This window comes from Natator depressus, chromosome 11 (assembly GCF_965152275.1).
Source record: "Natator depressus isolate rNatDep1 chromosome 11, rNatDep2.hap1, whole genome shotgun sequence".
In the NCBI taxonomy this organism is placed as follows: Eukaryota; Metazoa; Chordata; order Testudines; family Cheloniidae; genus Natator; species Natator depressus.
This window is the reverse complement of record NC_134244.1, coordinates 10,431,252-10,448,514: the sequence shown is the minus strand read 5'-3', so window position 1 is coordinate 10,448,514 and position 17,263 is coordinate 10,431,252. Positions and strand designations below refer to the sequence as shown.

At 47.3% G+C, this 17,263-nt stretch overlaps 1 protein-coding gene across 5 annotated transcripts in view; it reads left to right on the top strand.

The window, feature by feature from the left end:
- SEMA5B (semaphorin 5B) overlaps positions 1-17,263 on the top strand; it is a 352,197-nt gene that overhangs the window by 313,444 nt on the left and 21,490 nt on the right. For all 5 annotated transcript variants that reach the window (XM_074967136.1, XM_074967132.1, XM_074967133.1 and 2 more), the window contains 6 exons: positions 1,424-1,649; positions 2,379-2,597; positions 4,782-4,952; positions 5,925-6,074; positions 6,855-6,899; positions 14,278-14,483. In XM_074967136.1, the coding sequence (XP_074823237.1) occupies positions 1,424-1,649; positions 2,379-2,597; positions 4,782-4,952; positions 5,925-6,074; positions 6,855-6,899; positions 14,278-14,483 (1,017 nt within the window). The remainder of the gene's footprint in view (positions 1-1,423; positions 1,650-2,378; positions 2,598-4,781; positions 4,953-5,924; positions 6,075-6,854; positions 6,900-14,277; positions 14,484-17,263) is intronic.

The window sequence follows — 17,263 nt, the reverse complement described above, 5'->3', positions numbered from 1 at the left end:
CATTCAGCCTACAGGAATCTTGCGCGTTTATTTTTTCATTTTTTGTGCTAGTAAAAAATGCCAGGAGCAACTTCTCCTGCTAGGGAAGGTGCTGGGGAGAATGGTAGGTCGTGGAGTCATGCTATATTGGGAGTTAGCCAAAGCTAATGGAACTTGATGTGGGGGTGGAGGGAGGGAGGGGTGTCTTTACACTGACTTCAGCTGGCTTTTGATCAGACCTTTTGCCCTCACTAGTCTGGGAAAGTGAGAGCGTTCCAGCAGTTTTTTTCTTTTACATCTCACTCTCGTGGAGGATCCTCCTGCAGTTAGCGGGAGCCCTGCACGTACCACAGAAATGGGTCTCACACTTATTTGACAATGGAAGGTATATCTAATCAGCCTGCTGGTGATACACTGGTTAACATTTCCATTGTATTTCTGCACAGTTTGTCAGCTGATGGGTGCATTGTATTTTTAATGAGTTTGTTTTAGAAAGGTTTTTCTTTATGAAGGGTTTTCCTCGGGGTAAGCAGAGTTGATCAGGGACCTCTGATTTTGTTCACAAGCCATTTGGCATCTACTCTAGAGTCATATAAAGTCTTGAAGCAGGAATATTCTTATCCTCTGCCGGAAGGAATTCCCTTATTCTTTTTTAAAAACAGGAACTCAGTGTTATTCATTGGAATTCATCCTGTAACATGATGGTGATGGGGTTGTCAGAATCCAGGACCACCTTGCTATCCGCCCATACAGAACTTCTACAAATGTCAGTAGGAACTCAGATCTAGACTGAGGACCTATATGGCCCATTGCCTTCACCATGTATGTCAGAAACCCAAATTAAAAGACAGGTTTTCTAAAAGCCTCTTCAGAAGTAAACAGCTAGTGCCACAATTGGAATATAAAGTGCTGGAGAATGGGCTAATGTTTTTACTTCAGTGATGGGCCATGCAATTCTGTAGACTTAACTTTCAGGATTGTCCCACTGCTCTTCACAGCCAGAGATTTACTATTGCTGTAATTTATTTCATTTATTACTTGCATTATGGCCACGCCAAAAATGTGTTAGGCACTGTCCGAATGTGTGCAAAGACCTGTTCCCTGCTCCAAAGAGCTTGCAAACTGAAAAGAAACAAAAACAAAGGAAGGTCACAAGCCAGTGGGTGAAATTCATCCCATGCCAAGGACCTGTATGAGGCCTCTGCATCAGTTAGCTCCCAGTTAATCCCTCTGGATCATGCTGTCCTTCTGCATGGGGATGAATTGTATCTGGAGCAATCAGGGTGATGCAGGTGCATGCCTTCTTAGATCCACTTGTTTTCGTGCTGGTTTCTTGAGTGTAAAGGAGTTCCTTCCTCTAAGCTGTGCTGCAGACATGTTATAGTTATTAAGTTCATCCATAAGCACGTTGGGAGTAACGAGAAATGGTTTTCCTGGTTGGTAGGAATACAAGACCTGCAATCCAGAGGGCTGCCCAGAGGTGCGCAGAAACACTCCCTGGACCCCCTGGATGCCTGTGAACCTCACCCAGAATGGAGCCCGCCAAGAGCAGCGCTTCCGCTACACCTGCCGTGCCCAGCTGGCTGATCCTCATGAGCTGCAGTTTGGGAGGAAGAAGACGGAGAGTCGGTTCTGCCCCAATGACGGCTCGGCGGTTTGTGATACCGACTGTACGTCCCGCCGGCTTGCCCAGAGCCCTAAGCCAGGCTTACCTTTGCATCCTTTATGGTGGTGAAAGGGGGACGCAGACATGAATAAATGTGGACCTGTGCTCTGACACCACCACATACTGCAGGGATGGCAAGAATCTCTAGACCCGACTGTCACTGACCATGCAGGGAGGCTGCAAGGAGCGATTGTTCCCCTGCACTCAAGGCGACACACAGTCTTTTAATCCTTGTGCTTATGGGAGTGTAGGGACTGCTTCCTCCTATGCCTGCAGGTGGCTGAGATGCTGCAGGTGGGGGCATGGCCTCACCCATTCTCTCTAGTGGGGAGGGCCATCTTCAGGTGTGGCATGTACGCTCCCACTGCGTGCTCCGGAGGTTCAAGGGGAAAGCAGAAATCCTCCTGGCGCTGTCTTTGGGGTCAAGACCCTCTGTGTTGCCCCCTAGCACAGGTCAGTGAATTTCAGGCCCTGTCTGGCCCTAGTCAGTTTGTTGCCCGTGTGATATTGTTTTTCACTTCATTCGGTTTGCACAGGGAAACCCTTGCACTTCCCTTTCAGTTTCACTCCGGAGCAGTCGAGCCATGCTGTTGGCACTGGGTTTCCAGCACTGCAGGGGGATGCAGTTTCCTCAGAATTCCTCCCCAGAGCCTGAATATGGAATGAGTTTGTTTCCATGACAAAGCTCTGCCCGAAAATTAACACTTTTGTGTCTTGTTTGTGCTTCTTGAAGCTCTAGTTGACGACCTTCTAAAGACTGGTAAAACCTCTGCACGGATTATCAATGGGGGCTGGTCCTTTTGGGGGGCCTGGTCATCGTGTTCCAGGGACTGTGAATTGGGCTTTCGGATCCGGAAGAGAACATGCACAAACCCAGAGCCTAAAAATGGCGGCCTGCCCTGCGTGGGGTCAGCAATGGAATACCAAGATTGTAACCCACATCCCTGCCCAGGTAAAAATAATTCCTTTCCTCCACAAAATTGTGTGCTCTTCTCATGAAGACTCAATAGTTCTAAATGTCTTTTTGTAACTTATATCACTTTTTTGAAGGTATTTAAATAAGCTTTGGGCAGCCTGATACATGCACACTTCAGTGCTATGCCGTATACCCTCTGTCGCCCCTAGAGGGTGACATACCAACATGCTCTAGAGGCGGCACTGTAGCTTACTTTCCATGCACACTTGAGCAGACATAGTGCTCCATCCAACAGAGGGCAGTGTGGTGCCCTTACCCCTGGTGAGAGAACAACAAATGTGGATTACTACTGCATAGAGATGCTTGTTGTGGCAAATTTTTTGTGTGAACACTTGTTTCTTCTCACTTCCCGCCTCTCCCGCATATGTAATGTTCTCACCATGGGGATCTCCTCCCGACATCAATTAGCATTTCCTGCATGGCCAGCAGGGAGTATTCATGCCAGGTTACCTGGTTTTTGAGTTAGTCCTCATGTTTTTGTTGCACTTCTGGTCCAGAATTGTTCTCATAGTGAAGGCCCTACTTGAATTGAGGATGATTGTCAAAAAATTGCACTGTGCTGAGGACAAGCCATGGAGAATCGTATCAAAGTAATAATGGGTCTTATGATTTGTGGTAATAAGGTCCATTATTCCTTTTCTGTGATTTTCTGCTGTCGGCACCCCAGGGCTGAGAGCAGCAGACCTGGACTAAGAGCCGGGGCTCCCACTGTCGGCCGCCGGGGCGGACGGGGCTCCCACTGGGGAAGCCTAATATTGTGGGATCCGCAATTTCCGCAGTATTGCGAATTAGGTAGGGCCTTACTCATAGTCCATGGGCTCCCCCCACTCCGCTCCTCTTCACCCTGTAGAAACAATTTCAGCAGTCACTTCACCACTGAACAGTAACAATATTTAGCCACTTCCTGTGAAGCACTTTATGCCCTAGGTGTGAAATTGCTACAACTGCTAAGTACCATTATGAGCAGTATCACGTATTATATTTCTTATATTTTAAAATCTCAAAGGCGAAGCTAAATGGTGTTGCCAATTTTGGCTGGACATATTCCTAGAGGTTTCATCACATGTCAATAATCTTTAATTAAAGATTAATCTTTAATTCCTGGAGACTCCTGGACAGTCCTGGAGGGTTGGCAACCCTAAAGCTAAAGCTGCCATTTTTAGACAGGAGAGATGTGTACTGAGCACAATGAGAGTGACAAAATTTGAGCCTGTAAAATGTGGCCTGTAAAAATGAAAAATTTGAGCTCTGCAAATATGGCTTTTACTATTATTTTGGCACATCCTAGTGGCTTTTCACTAATGGTTGTGCCCTTTTGTGCACCCTGCACAGATTTTCTTTTTTCCTTTTTGTCTGATTTATTGCACACTGTTTTGAGTGCATGGTTCCTATATCGGTTTACCTCTGCCTCCCTCCTCCTTTCTCAGCGTGTATAGCTATGCCGGTATATGTTGCACTGAATCACATTTGAAGGAATGGAACATGGAAATGAGAAAAAGGGGGAGAGTGTCTGGGAGCCCGGACTCATGGGTTCCTTTCTCCACTTTGCCATTGCCTGGCTGCGTGACCTCGGGTCAAGTAACTTCTCTCCGCTTCAGTTCTCCAGTCTGTAAAAGGGGTTGATATACACATCTCACAAGGGTGTGCTGAGACTTGCTGTTAGTAAAGCACTTTGAAATCATCAAAAGAAAGATGCTACGCAAACTCAAAGACTAATTATTGCATTAAAAATGTTTGGGTTATAGCAGCTATTTGTTTCCAAGAAATCTAGGTAGTTCACCCTCCTTGTGGGTGAAGTGGGCCTTGTAAGGAAATAGGTAAATAATAGATTATGAACGTGTAAGAACAAAGAAACATGAAAAATAATTGTTTCCTTTAGAGCACTCTTAAGATACAGGGTTTCCTCTGGCTGAATAACCGATATGTTTGATTCAGCATCTATGGAGTACAACATGTTTTAACCTCATTGTTGGTTTAAGTTGTCCATTGTCTGGCACAGACGTTCAACCTAGAAATCTCTATTCCTAGTGCACAGAAAGAGCTTGTTAGGTTGGGCTGGGCTGCCTAGGAGGTCGAGACTCAAATGGTCCCCCAAGCTTGATCAGAGAAAGAGAAGTAAAAGCCAGTGTGTGTGTCTGTTTTATTTCTTATGATCCTCAGTAAAAGGTTCGTGGTCTTGCTGGACCCCTTGGTCTCAGTGTTCAGCAACCTGTGGGGGAGGACACTACCAGCGTACCCGCACCTGTACCAACCCAGCGCCGTCCAGCGGAGAGGATATCTGCATTGGCCTGCACACCGAGGAGGCTCTCTGCAACACACACTCCTGCAAAGGTAGCAGATTATTTTCTCCTGTTCAAGTTGGGTGAGGGAGGGCGGAAACAAACCCCAGCAGCAAATGAATATTAAAAAAAAAAAAAAAAGAAGCAAGAAACACAAGCTGTAAAACAAATGTTCGCCTGCCTTTTCAGTAAGCATATATTGAACCATGTAAAAGAAGGCACCCTATTCTTAAAACTAATGGCATCACCTTCCTCTTAACTTGTTCACTAGAGCATGGCCTGATATTCTAGAGCCAGCCAGCTTGCCAAAATCTTGTTGATAGCTGATCCATTTAAAATAATTGAAAAAGCAGATTGGTTTTGAGCGGAGACGCGCGCAAGACAAGCCAAAGGCGTCTCCGAAGTAGCAGCCTGTGCAGTTGACAAGGGATTTTCCTTCCCTGTGTTGCGCTACACAGAATGGGTGGGGAGCTCACATCACAACTTGACGGGTGGTTGGGAAAAGGGTGCAGAGGTGGTTTGAAGCCACTTTTGTGCTCCCCTGATCCTGGGTTGGCTGCATGCTGGGCTGGTGGCCAGTAGGACATTAGAGCAGCCCTCAGGCTGCACTAAGTTATGCCCCCATGAGGGCATTATGGCAGCTAGAACAAAACCCCAGCCAGCTCCTGTACCACTACAGGAAGAGGGCTGATCTAGGAGCCTTTATGCCCACTCTAAGCCCCATGAGGATCCCCCTAGTCTGGGTTTTCCTTCTGGGGCTGGCTAAGTCAGCCTTCAGGCTGCTTTGCACTGAAGCTTTGGTTGCACAGTGGTAATGTTGATTATATTGAGGGAGTTCAATCCAGTCCCCTGAAGGCTCCCTGTTGTAGGTCGTACTAGAGATGGGCCTACACCAGAATTAGGATTCAGACACCCCCAAACACTGGGGAAGTTGGGATCGTATGGGTGTGTCGTCGTTCCCCCTCTCCCCCCCCGGCAGCCTTGTGTGCACATTATTCCTGATTTCAGACTGGTTGGGTTTAAGGTGGGTGGTCGGACTGGTCAGAGTGGAGCCTGTGCAACGAAGACGGGATCCAGTATCGCAGCCGTTATTGCGAGATGCACAGTCCAGAGTCATCCCAGTGCATCGGAAACAGCACACAGTACCAAGACTGCCTGTACAATGAGATTCCCGGTAGGTGCGGCATAGCCCCACGGGGCCAGGAAAGCAGGTTTCGCTCAGGAGGAATGACAGTCAGTCAACGTAGGCTGCAGTGTCCAGAGCTGCCTAAGGGGTTTGGATGCCCATTAGAAATAATGGCAATGGCATATCACACACCTGCAGACCTCTTTGAAAAACCCCTCTGTAATGTACAGTGCATGAAATGGATGTGGCAGCTCAGCTCTCCCATAAGGCAATGCTGTTTACAGCTACAATAAATTAAGTGAGCTGCTTAATTTGAATTGGGGCCGTTAAACCCTGCAGGGTGCAGTGCATTAAGCGTTAATTAAACGAACCCCTGGTGTTTGTGTGAATGTTGGTGACTGGAGTTTTGTTCATTCAGACACCCCAGGGGAAACATCCCACAAGGGCAAGGCGTCTGGGCTTATAGGGCTGATGTGGGGAAGGGAGAGGGCGCATTGACGGCTCTTCGGGTGTAGTTTTGCTGACAGGTTGAGGTTCATGAACACCTGGAACCTGAGGTTTTGTGTCAGTTGAATTTGAGTCCCCTGTGCAAATATTTAGCAATTTTAGACTGAAGAACCCCTTCTAATTATTGTTTTCTGTGCTGCACCTTTGTGTCCTTGGGGTTTATACAGTTTTTGTTACACTTTGCTCCGTGTTGTCAGCCAGTCTTTCCACTTAAGCCCGCAGCTTGCTGTGGAATTCACAACCAACTTCTGCAAGGAGCAAAGGGGGTATTTGCAACTGAGGCAAAATGACAACTTTCCCCAATGCTTTCTCTTTGTTTAGTGATCCTGCCGGCCTCAAGCATTGATGAGAGCACGAACTGTGGAGGTAGAGTACAGCTAACTATATATCTTATTTTTATCTTAATGTGGCTTTACCTTTCTGGGCAGCATCAACCAAACCATTAATCTACCCAATTCGCATCCTGCTGATAGCCCTAATTCCCGTGGAGTCTCGTTGTCTGAGTCAGATTGGAAGAATGCATTGCTCTGTCCAGCTGTCAGTTCCAAAACTCTTACTTATTTCTGAATTTGGGGTGGGTCCTCAGAGTCATTAATTAGCAGGGAGCACTTGCCTGTCTTGTTGTGCCCACTTGTAAATGGTCCAAGAGAAATTAAGAGAGATTCCTCTGTGACATTCCAGCTATCTGGAGGGAGGTATCCTTCAGACAGCTATGAAAATTTCAATGAGTAGAACATCCCAGACTGTACCTTTGCAGTATAATGAGGTTTGAGAGACAAGGTGGGTTAGATCAGAGTGGACCATCATCCTCCCAAGCATTCCCTTCCATTCATGTTCTTGTTTATCTCCCAAGCAGCTGCGTCTTCATTATGTGTAGAGCTTGGAAGATCCAATCAATAACTTCACCTCTCTACTGCCCTGTTAGTTCTAGATTGATAAGGTCTTCTGAAGACTTTCAAGATTTCTGTGACTTGCCCTTACTGCTCCCTACAATGCTGCTGGGGACACGGATTACTGATTTTCCTGTACATTTTAAAACGGTACCAGAGGAGCGTCACACTGGGGTTCTGGTAGATTTCCACGGATGGTGAACACAAAGTTCTTATGAAATACAAATCACCAGTTGTGCCTGCAAGTGCTCAAGATGAAGCGCAGCTTCTGGCCCATGCAGAGCAGCTCTCCCTTCCAAGGGATGACAAAAAAGACAAATAGAACATCAGTATTTTGATATGGAGCTTCTTAGTTTGTGGCTGCAGGGCAGTCAGTGGAATTATGACTTCAGTACCAATTATATAAAGATTGTCTTTCTGCATCACTTATTCCTGCCCAAATAATGCAAGGTATCTGCTCCTATTCCGGGGCTCCTGATTATCCTTGCACTCCAGAATTATGCATTCCTATTGACAATTTGAACTGTCTTCTTTTTCCATTGCTATTTGATTTGCAGTTACAATTTATATTTTACCCTGGCTAATATTATTTATGACTTAGCATCTTACAATATCTGGCAAAGAAGCTAATCAATAGAAGCTCCTTGTGCTGCATCTTGAAGAGAAAACCAACATTTAAAAAGTGATGAACCAGGAAGGCAGAAGTGGATTTTTAGGAGGGAACTGCGCTGATGGAAAAGTCCTATAAAATTTAATAGGAAATTATAGTCTTTCTGTAGACTTTTTGGACCAATCTATAAAATATAATAAAAAATTATATTCCTGCTATGGAATTTTATACAATTTTTAAAAAGTAAACCATAGATTCTTCTTTGAGTGCTTGCTCTTGTCGATTCCATTCTCGGTGTGTGCGTGTCCGTGTGCACAGTCATCGGAGATTTTTGCCTTCCTGGTATCTGTAGGGTCGGCTGTGGTGACCTGTTGAGCGCCGCGCTCATACGTTGGTATATTAGGTGCCGCTGTCCCTACCCCTCTCAGTTCCTTCTTCCCACCCGTGATGGTTGGTCATAGCGCCTTATCTTGCATCGCAAGAGCGTTAGTGGTTCTTAACAGGCCATTGTTATTCATAGTTCTTAGGTACTTAGCCAATTTAAGTAAGTGTTAGTTGTTTAGTAGTTAGAGTCCTGGCTGGGCCTTCGCCCCAGAGTGGGGCATGCCCCATTCCCCAGGCTTCAAGCCATGTTCGTCATGCAACAGGCCCATGCCTATCAGTGACCCTATTCAATGTCTGTTTGAAGTGCTGTTTGAAGTGCTTGGGTTAATCCCATATAAAGGACAAGTGCAGGATTTGCAAAAACTTTTGCCCCAGAGCCCAGAAGGAGAGGAAATCTGCCTGAGAGCCCTATTGATGGAGACTGTGCTTTGCCCAGTGTCAGAGCCCTCATGACCGGACTCCACTCCCAGCACCTCGGCATCAGTGCAGAGTGCCCCACCGGCACCAGGATCCTCCCAGCACCATTCCCCCATGCCGGTGCCCAAGAAGCGGCACAGGAAAAAGGGCTCCCCAGCACCAACCAAGAAGGGGAAGGGGACTCTGGGCAAAGGGTCTCGTTTAGGCCACGTACCCGCTCCAGAGCTACAGGGGAGTACCGCTATGGTTGGACCCCCCTAGCCCAGCCAGGGATGTGATTCCGACTCCCAGGAGCAGTAAGGGATCCTGGCTCCTTTGGGGACCTTCGTCGCCTGAGATGGCCCAGGCAGCCAAAAACCTGGTGGGCCTGTCAGCACCACAGATACTGCACCGGACATGGCTAAGTCCCTGCAATCTAAGGGCAAGCAAGCCATGGGACCTCCCCAAAGGGCAGGGGAGCGCCATCGGTCCCCAAATCGCAGGCATTCATCCCCATCCCCACGGCCTAGGACCCCGGTCCCACAACCTTGGTCAACAGCTAGAAGGCCCAGCTTCCCGGCACCGCGCTCTCCTTCCACAAGGCATTGAATGCCAGAATTGAGGCACCGGGTTCCCGGTACTGGCCAGTCTCCTGCCTAAGATCATCTTGGCGCAGGTCCCTATAGCTTAGGTGGTCTCCTAGGCAAGCGGTCACCATCGCGGCACCAATCTTCGCTGCCCTGGTAGCACTCGAGGGACAGGTGGCAATCCTTGCTCCCTAGACACCAGTCTCCAACAAGGGTTAGTCGGCAGATGCTGGCCTCCACAGCCCCACCATGATCACGGGAAGGGGACTGGTCCGAGTCGGAGACAGGGTTCAGCCCATCGCCAAAGGGGTCCGAATCCCTGTCGGCCCACAAGACCAGCACTGCAGCTTGGCAGCAGGGCCAGTGACCTGCCCAATTGCTGTGTTGGAACCCTTGGGGAGTACCAGTGATGCCAGGTCCATGCTCCCACCACTCTTCCCTGGCCATCTTGGAAAAGACCCCGGCACTGCCAGCACCGGGTTCAGATCATGATGTGGAGTCCATCATGGGTGCAGCATAACAGGGGCCACTGCCCAAGGAGCCATCCTCACAAAGAGAAAGGAAACCTGCCCCTCCCCCTGCGATGCCCTCGTCATCTTCGTTGCCAGATGAAGCGGTGGCGGGGCCCTCTCAGACTGGCAATCCCCCCAACGACTTTAAGGAGCACCAGGCTCTCCTTAAAAGGGTGGCTATTAACTTAAGCCTCGAAATTGAGGAGTTGGCGGCGCAGTCAGATGACCTGTTCAACGTCATGTCATCTCCTACCCCGGCCCGCATCATGCTGCCTGTCCGTCCAGGGGTTCTAAACATGGTGGCAGACCCCATCTTCGATTCCGCCCACATCCAAAAGGGCAGAAAAGAAGTATTATGTCCCCGCAAAGGTGTCTGAATATCTCCATACACACCCACCAGCGGGGTCACTGGTTTTGTCCGCAGGTAACGAGGGACAGGCGGGGATAGGTGAGCGGCTCACCGAAAAATAAAGATGCCAAACAACTGGACCTCTTTGGCAGAAAGATTTATTCTACAGCCAGTCTACCGTTTTGGGGGTCCAACCACCAAGCCTTGTCGGGTAGATACAGTTGTAATTTATGGGACTCCCTTGGCAAGTTCGGGGAGGCCCTTCCACAGGATCTGGGCCACGAGTTTTCCACGATCCTGGAGGAGGGCAAAGCAGTGGCAAAGGACACCTTGCAGATGGCCTGGGACGCTACAGACTCCGCCACCAGAGTGGTGACCTCGCCAGTTGCCGTGAGGCACAGCTCTTGGCTACAATCTTTAGGGTTATGCTAAGAGATGCAGGCCACTATCCAGGACCTCCCATTTGAGGGCACGGGGCTCTTCTCTGAGCTCACGGATGCAAGGCTGCATGGCCTTAAAGACTCCCGGGCCACCCAGCAATTGCTGGGCCTCTACACTCCACAGCAGGCCAGAAAGCAGTTCTGGCCTCCTCCTCCATCTCTTCCTCGTAGGTCCTGGGGGTCTTCCTGGCAGGGTTTCCTACAGGAGAAAGGACAAAGAAAAGGGCTTAAGCGATGTGGATGAACGAGAGTGTTCGGCTGGTGTCCAACAGGTCCTGCAGGGCAGCAGAAAACCCTCTACCAGAGCGACCTACCTGGCCAGGTGGAAATGGTTTACATGCTGAACTTTGGACAAAGGTATTTGACCTTAGCGGGCCTCACTGTAGTTAATCCTGGATTACCTCCTGCATCTTAAACTCCAGGGTTTGTCCCTTTCATTTGCTAAGGTCCACTTGGCCGCTATTTCGGCCTTCCATCCTCCGCTCGAGGGCAGGTCAGTTTTCGCCCAAGACATGACAGCCAGATTCCTCAGGGGCCTAGAACGCCTCCGCCCTCACGTCAGGAACCCTGTGCCTCTGTGGGACCAGAATCTTGTGCTGTCGCGGCTCATGGGGCCTCCCTTTAAGCCTCTGGCTTCCTGCTCTCCCCTTCTCCTTTCCTGGAAGGTTGCATTCCTGGTTGCAATAACATTCGTCCGCTGGGTCTCTGAGATTAGGGCGCTCACTTCTGAGCCGCCCGACACGGTGTTTTACGAGGACAAGGTCCAGCTGCGGCTACACACTGCTTTCCTGCTTAAGGTGGTCTCACAGTTCAATAGGAGTCAGGGCATATTCTTACCTATCTTCTTCCCTAAACCCCATAAGTCGGAGGAGGGGTGCAGGTTGCATTCTCTGGATGTTAGAAGGGCGTTAGCCTTCTACATTGAGGGGACCAAGCCTTTTCGTAAGTTGACGCAGTTGTTCGTCACGATGGCCGACAGGATGAAAGGTCATCCATTGTCCTCAGAGAAATCTCGTCCTGGATCGCTGCCTGTATCCACTGCTGCTACGACCAGGCCCAGGTGCCTCCTCCGGCAATTTTAACAGCCCATTCAACCAGGGCGCAAACCTCTTTGGCAGCTTTCCTAGCCCAAGTGCCGATCCAGGATATTTGCCAGGCTGCCACCTGGTTGTCTGTCCACACATTTACATCACATTACGCGCTTACCCAGCAGGCCCGAGATGATGCTGGCTTTGGTAGAGCAGTAATGCAAGCTGCATGACCGTGAACTCCAAGCCCACCTCCATGGATACTTTTTGTGAGTCAACAGAAGCAAGCACTCGAAGAAGAAAAAATGGTTACCTACCTTTCATAACTCTTGTTCTTCGAGATGTGTTGTTCATGTCCATTCCATTACCCGCTCTCCAACTCCTTTGTCAGAGTTGCCGTCAAGAAGGAACTGAGAGGGTGTAGGGCCGGCGGTGCCTAATATACCGATGCATGAGTGCAGCACTCAAGCGGGTGCCAAAGCCAACCCTACAGATACCGCTAAGGCAAAAATCTCTGACAACTGTGCACTTGGGCGTGTCCACACCTAGCATGGAAAGGACATGAGCAACACATGTCAAAGAACAACAGTTACGAAAGGTAGGTAACCATTTTTTATGGGTCTACTCAATTCTGTACGTTCCTTCATGTAATTACGATAGAACCCTATCAAACTTTCTATTACACTCTATTTCTATAGGGTTTTTTTAAAATAAAGATTAGAGCAAAACAGTAAATTAGTGGGTGAAATTCTCTATTTGAAAAGCATGTCAACCGAAAAGTAAAATGTCACCAACCTCTGACAGGCAGAAAGAGGCATATCTGAATCATGGGCAGACCAAGAATAAGCATCAGTTTAGCGCTGCTTGCCAGGCAGTCACTTCTGCCACACACAGTAAAGTTGAGACTGCAGCCTCTGCAGATGAATTCTTCGGCTTTCCTGGGCTACCTAAAGATTCTGATAGCTAGACTCTGAACATAAGTGGCTGCACTCAGCAGTGAGCATGTTGATGTTCAGTAGTGCAGTGGTTCCTCTCAACTTTTGTAGCCCACGTCATCCTTGATGGAAAGATTGTGTAGCAGACCAAAGTCAGTAGAAATGTACATTTGGGCTAACGCTGCTGGTTCTCAAATAGCTCCACTCTTCCGACCGGAAAGCAGCACCCTCTGATTGAAGATGGACACTAAACAGGGTCACTTCTGGGTGCTGCGCAAGACTCTTCCAGTCCCCACTCCTACATCTGCTAGTGCTGATTGTGCCATGGACTCCGGTCAGGGCTGTTCCTCTTGTGTAAGGTGGAGAGCTGTTGGCCATTGGTTATACCCTGATCGTATAAAGGCTCTCTGGGGTGAAGCAGGAATGAAAAACGTAAGAAGGATGACTCTCTCCTAGCATTTATTTGACTTCCTCCATTCACCTCTCCCAGCTACCTCCCAGTGCCTGTGGTTTCTCCTGCCGACAGATATGCATCTCCTTCCAGCAGAGAACGTGCTGTACTGGAAGTGTTTGAAACCTCAGGTTAAGAGCTCTGCTCTTTGACATCTTTTTACTATAGCTGCCTCACCAGGGTCTGCCTGGGATTCTGTCTGGGCAGCTCATGGAGAAGTTTGATCAAAGACTATTTCAGACCATTTCCTTGGTATTTTGTTTCCTCCCCACTGCCCATTTTGTTTCCTTCTCATTTTCCCCATTTCCCGGGACCCTCCTGTGCACCTACCAGCACACTCTTTAGTGTTGCTAATACACCTCGTGGATAGTGAGGGGAGACTAATTGCCAGATCAACAAACAAGATGGCTGAGCACACTTAGGATATGTGGACACTGCAAAAAGCCCTGGAGCTGCGAGTCTCAGCCTGGATCAACTGACTCAGGCCTGTGGGGCTCAAACTTCAGGGCTAAAAAGTGAAGTGTAGAGGTTTCTGGCGGGGTGGTTGGTGGGTCTCAGAGCAGGAACATCTATACTGCTATTCTTTAGCCCCATAGTGGGAGCCCCACATGGCTGAGTCATTTGGCCCAGGCTCTGAGACTTGCTTCCATGGGTTTTTTGTTTGCATTGTCAATGTATCCGTGGGGATTACATAAAGGAGGAATGTGTCATGCTGCTTCCCCACATACGCTTCCCCCACTGAATATTTTTGGGTCGCCAACAAAGAGGGCTTTTATTTTCCATTCGAGAAACACTGAGTTTTTGTAGCCCCCCATTTCCATGACATGCCCGTGCTTTGCAAGCCATGAACATGTATTGTCTCTATGCCTCATTTCTGTTGCTGTCAGCTTAACAGAATGTTTAGTTTCAATATCAATAGAGGGAGAGAGAATGGGGAGACAGTGAAAGAGCTTTGAGAAAACAATGTATGGACCCATTAAACTCAGCAAGACAGAGCTGTGGTGGGGGGACTGATTTGTATGTTTGAACATGAAATACTGGCTTCAGCAGCTTATCACCACTGAATCCAAGATGTTGTAGCTCTGACTTGTATCTGTGCTCTTGTCCCGAGAGGAAGAAGGCTGTTCTTTGAAAGGAGCATCACTTGTTGTTTTGCTTGCAGGGTTTAGTCTCATCCATCTGATTGCCACCGGGGTCTCCTGCTTCTTCGGTTCCAGTCTCCTAACGTTTGTGATCTATGTGTACTGTCAGCGATGTCAGCGGCAGTCCCAGGAATCGACTATTATCCACCCAACCACTCCCAACCATCTCCATTACAAAGGCAACACAACCCCCAAGAATGAAAAGTACACGCCCATGGAATTCAAGGTAGGGTACTTTACCAGAAACACCCCTGGCAAATTGATAACAGCTGCCTACATATATATTTATGCTATGGTCTTAATTATGAGTGTGTGTGTGTGTGTGTGCGCACTAACGTGATACATATATAAAATGTATATATGTCCATAAAAAAGTCAGAAAGAGGATAACCCGACAGCACTGTTAGGGCTTGATAAAAAGAAGCAGAAAGAATGGAAAGAAAAATGGAAATCTTAAAGAACAAATAGCTAGTAGTGATATTTAGATAAATAGGATGAGATTCTTTAAATACACAGAGGGAATGAAAAATAGGAGAGACTTGGTGAGGCCGTTCCTGGAGCAACAGAATAAGGACTAAATTCTGCCTCCCTTATTTACGTTGGGTAACACCTTATTCTGTGAGTAGCTCCATTGAAATCAATGAGGCTACTCAGTGTGGGTGAAAGGTTGGAAGAATCTGATCTTAAGGAGGTAGGAAGAAATGATAGTAGAACTCACATGCTCCCTTGGGAACTGTATTTCGTAAGGAGAGCATTAGCAATACATGCATGGAGGAATTGCAGGAGGGTGCCGGAGAAAATGTGCTGGAGAAGACTGAGAATACTGAAACAATGGTAAACACGTATTTGAGTAAAATTGGGGTAGTAATGGATGATGTCTACCAGTAATAGATGAGATTAGCAAAAATAATGAGGAGTCCTTGTGGCATCTTAGAGACTAACACATTTATTTGGGCATAAACTTTTGTGGGTTAGAACCCACTTCATCAGATGCATGGAGTGAAAATACAGGAGCAGGTATAAATACATGAAAGGATGTGGGTTGCTTTACCAAGTGTGAGGTCAGTCTAACGAGATAAATCAATTAACAGCAGGATACCAAGGGAGGAAAAATAACTTCTGAAGTGGTAAGAGAGTGGCCCATTACAGACAGTTGACAAGAAGGTGTGAGTAACAGTAGGGAGAAATTAGTGTTGGGGAAATAAAGTTTAGGTTTTGTAATGACCCAACCACTCCCAGTCTCTATTCAGGCCTAATCTGATGGTATCCAGTTTGCAAATTAATTCCAGTTCTGCAGCTTCACGTTGAGATTAGGGATCAGACAGCTGAATGATGACTGCTGAGGTGGCAGGAAGGGACTTTGAGTGGAGCAGGCTGTCTTGGGGCACCGGAACACAGTGGGGAGGATGGTCTGGAAGTTATAACAACAACAAACAACCCCTCCTCCCCCAGTAGTTATGTTTCACTGACATTTTGTGTATGTTGTCTGTCTGTCTTGCTGCTTGCCTCTCTTTCCTGTTTAGGCCATGATCCTGCAATAAGCTCCATGCAGGCAGACTTCTGAACCCATAGACTTTGAACTGTGCTCATTGAAGGATCGGGGCCATAGATTGTAAGCTCTTCATGGCAGGGACCGTTTCTACCTAAAAGTTTTCACAGCGCCCAGCACGAGAGGACCTCACTCCTGATTGAGGCCTTTGGGTGTTAGCATGATACGAATAATAATAACAACAATGATGATAATGGGGCTAAACCAGGTAATTGGAAGAGAGTGGCTATTGTTCTGGTACTTCAAAGAAAAATTATAAGAGTCTGAAAACTACAGACTCATCTGGTAACTGTGGTCTTGATTGAGGTGCTGAGTACTTCCTGATGGGTGTTATGGGCCTCTCCTCCGCTGTTTAGCACCTTGCAGGATTGTGAAGTTTGTAAATGCAATCCCAAAAATATGTTTCCTGGTGGCTTATGGATACAGTTGCATAGAGTTTACTAAGGGTGCAGCATAATAATGAGAGTCAGCATTCATTTGTGGACGGTAAATCATGTCACACAAATTGGATTCCTTTTTTTAAATTAAATAAATATTGATCTAGGTAGAAGGGAAGCAGCAGACAATATCTGGATTTTGAGAAAGCTCTTGACAAAGTTTCACAGGATGGATTATCCTATAAAGTCTCAGGATACAGGGGAGGTAATAAATTATGAAGATGGGTAAAGGATTGAGGCCAGATCCTGAAAGCTCCGAAACCACAGGAGTAAACCTTTCAGTTATGTGACTAGTCCTGGCACAGTCTCTAGGCCTGCAGCAGTGAGTAAGGCCTGCTCGTGTGAGTAGAGTTTTGCAGGACTGCTCTCTTGGTTGATGGGCAGCATGCAGAGTGCTGGTGTGAAAGGGGTATATTCTTATTGGAAGTGGGCAAGGAACTTGCAGGGCACTATATTAATATTTTGGTAATAATGAAAACGTTGCTGTAATGTGTAAGATCATTACATTTGCAAATGCTACTAAAATAGTGGGAGTGGCTAAGATTCAGACGGATACAGCTGATTACAGACTAATATCGATTGACTGGGCAAATGGATTATGGAATGGAATGTGTCTGTGTAAAGTTGATGCAGTTGGGTAGGAATAATATTGAGGTGAAGCATAGTTTAAAATGGCAATGGATTAGTTAATACAGTATCAGAAAAGGACCTGGGTTTTTGACAGACTGAATATCGGAATGTTTACTTTTGTGTGCAGCTACAGTAAAAGCCGATAGGACGTTGGATTCTCTGAAGTGGGGGTATATATATTACGTAGGAATTCTTAGCATTAGTTAGATCACATTCTGGAGTGTCCAGTTTAGATTATTTTATTTGAAGGAAGGTTTAGCTAATTGGACACAGTACAAGGTAGGGCAGTGAAGGTGATTAATGGAAAGGAGGGACTTGCATATAAGTAGTTATGGACAAGATGGGAGTTGTTTAGAGACCATTAAGAAGCGACATGACTGAAGTATGTAA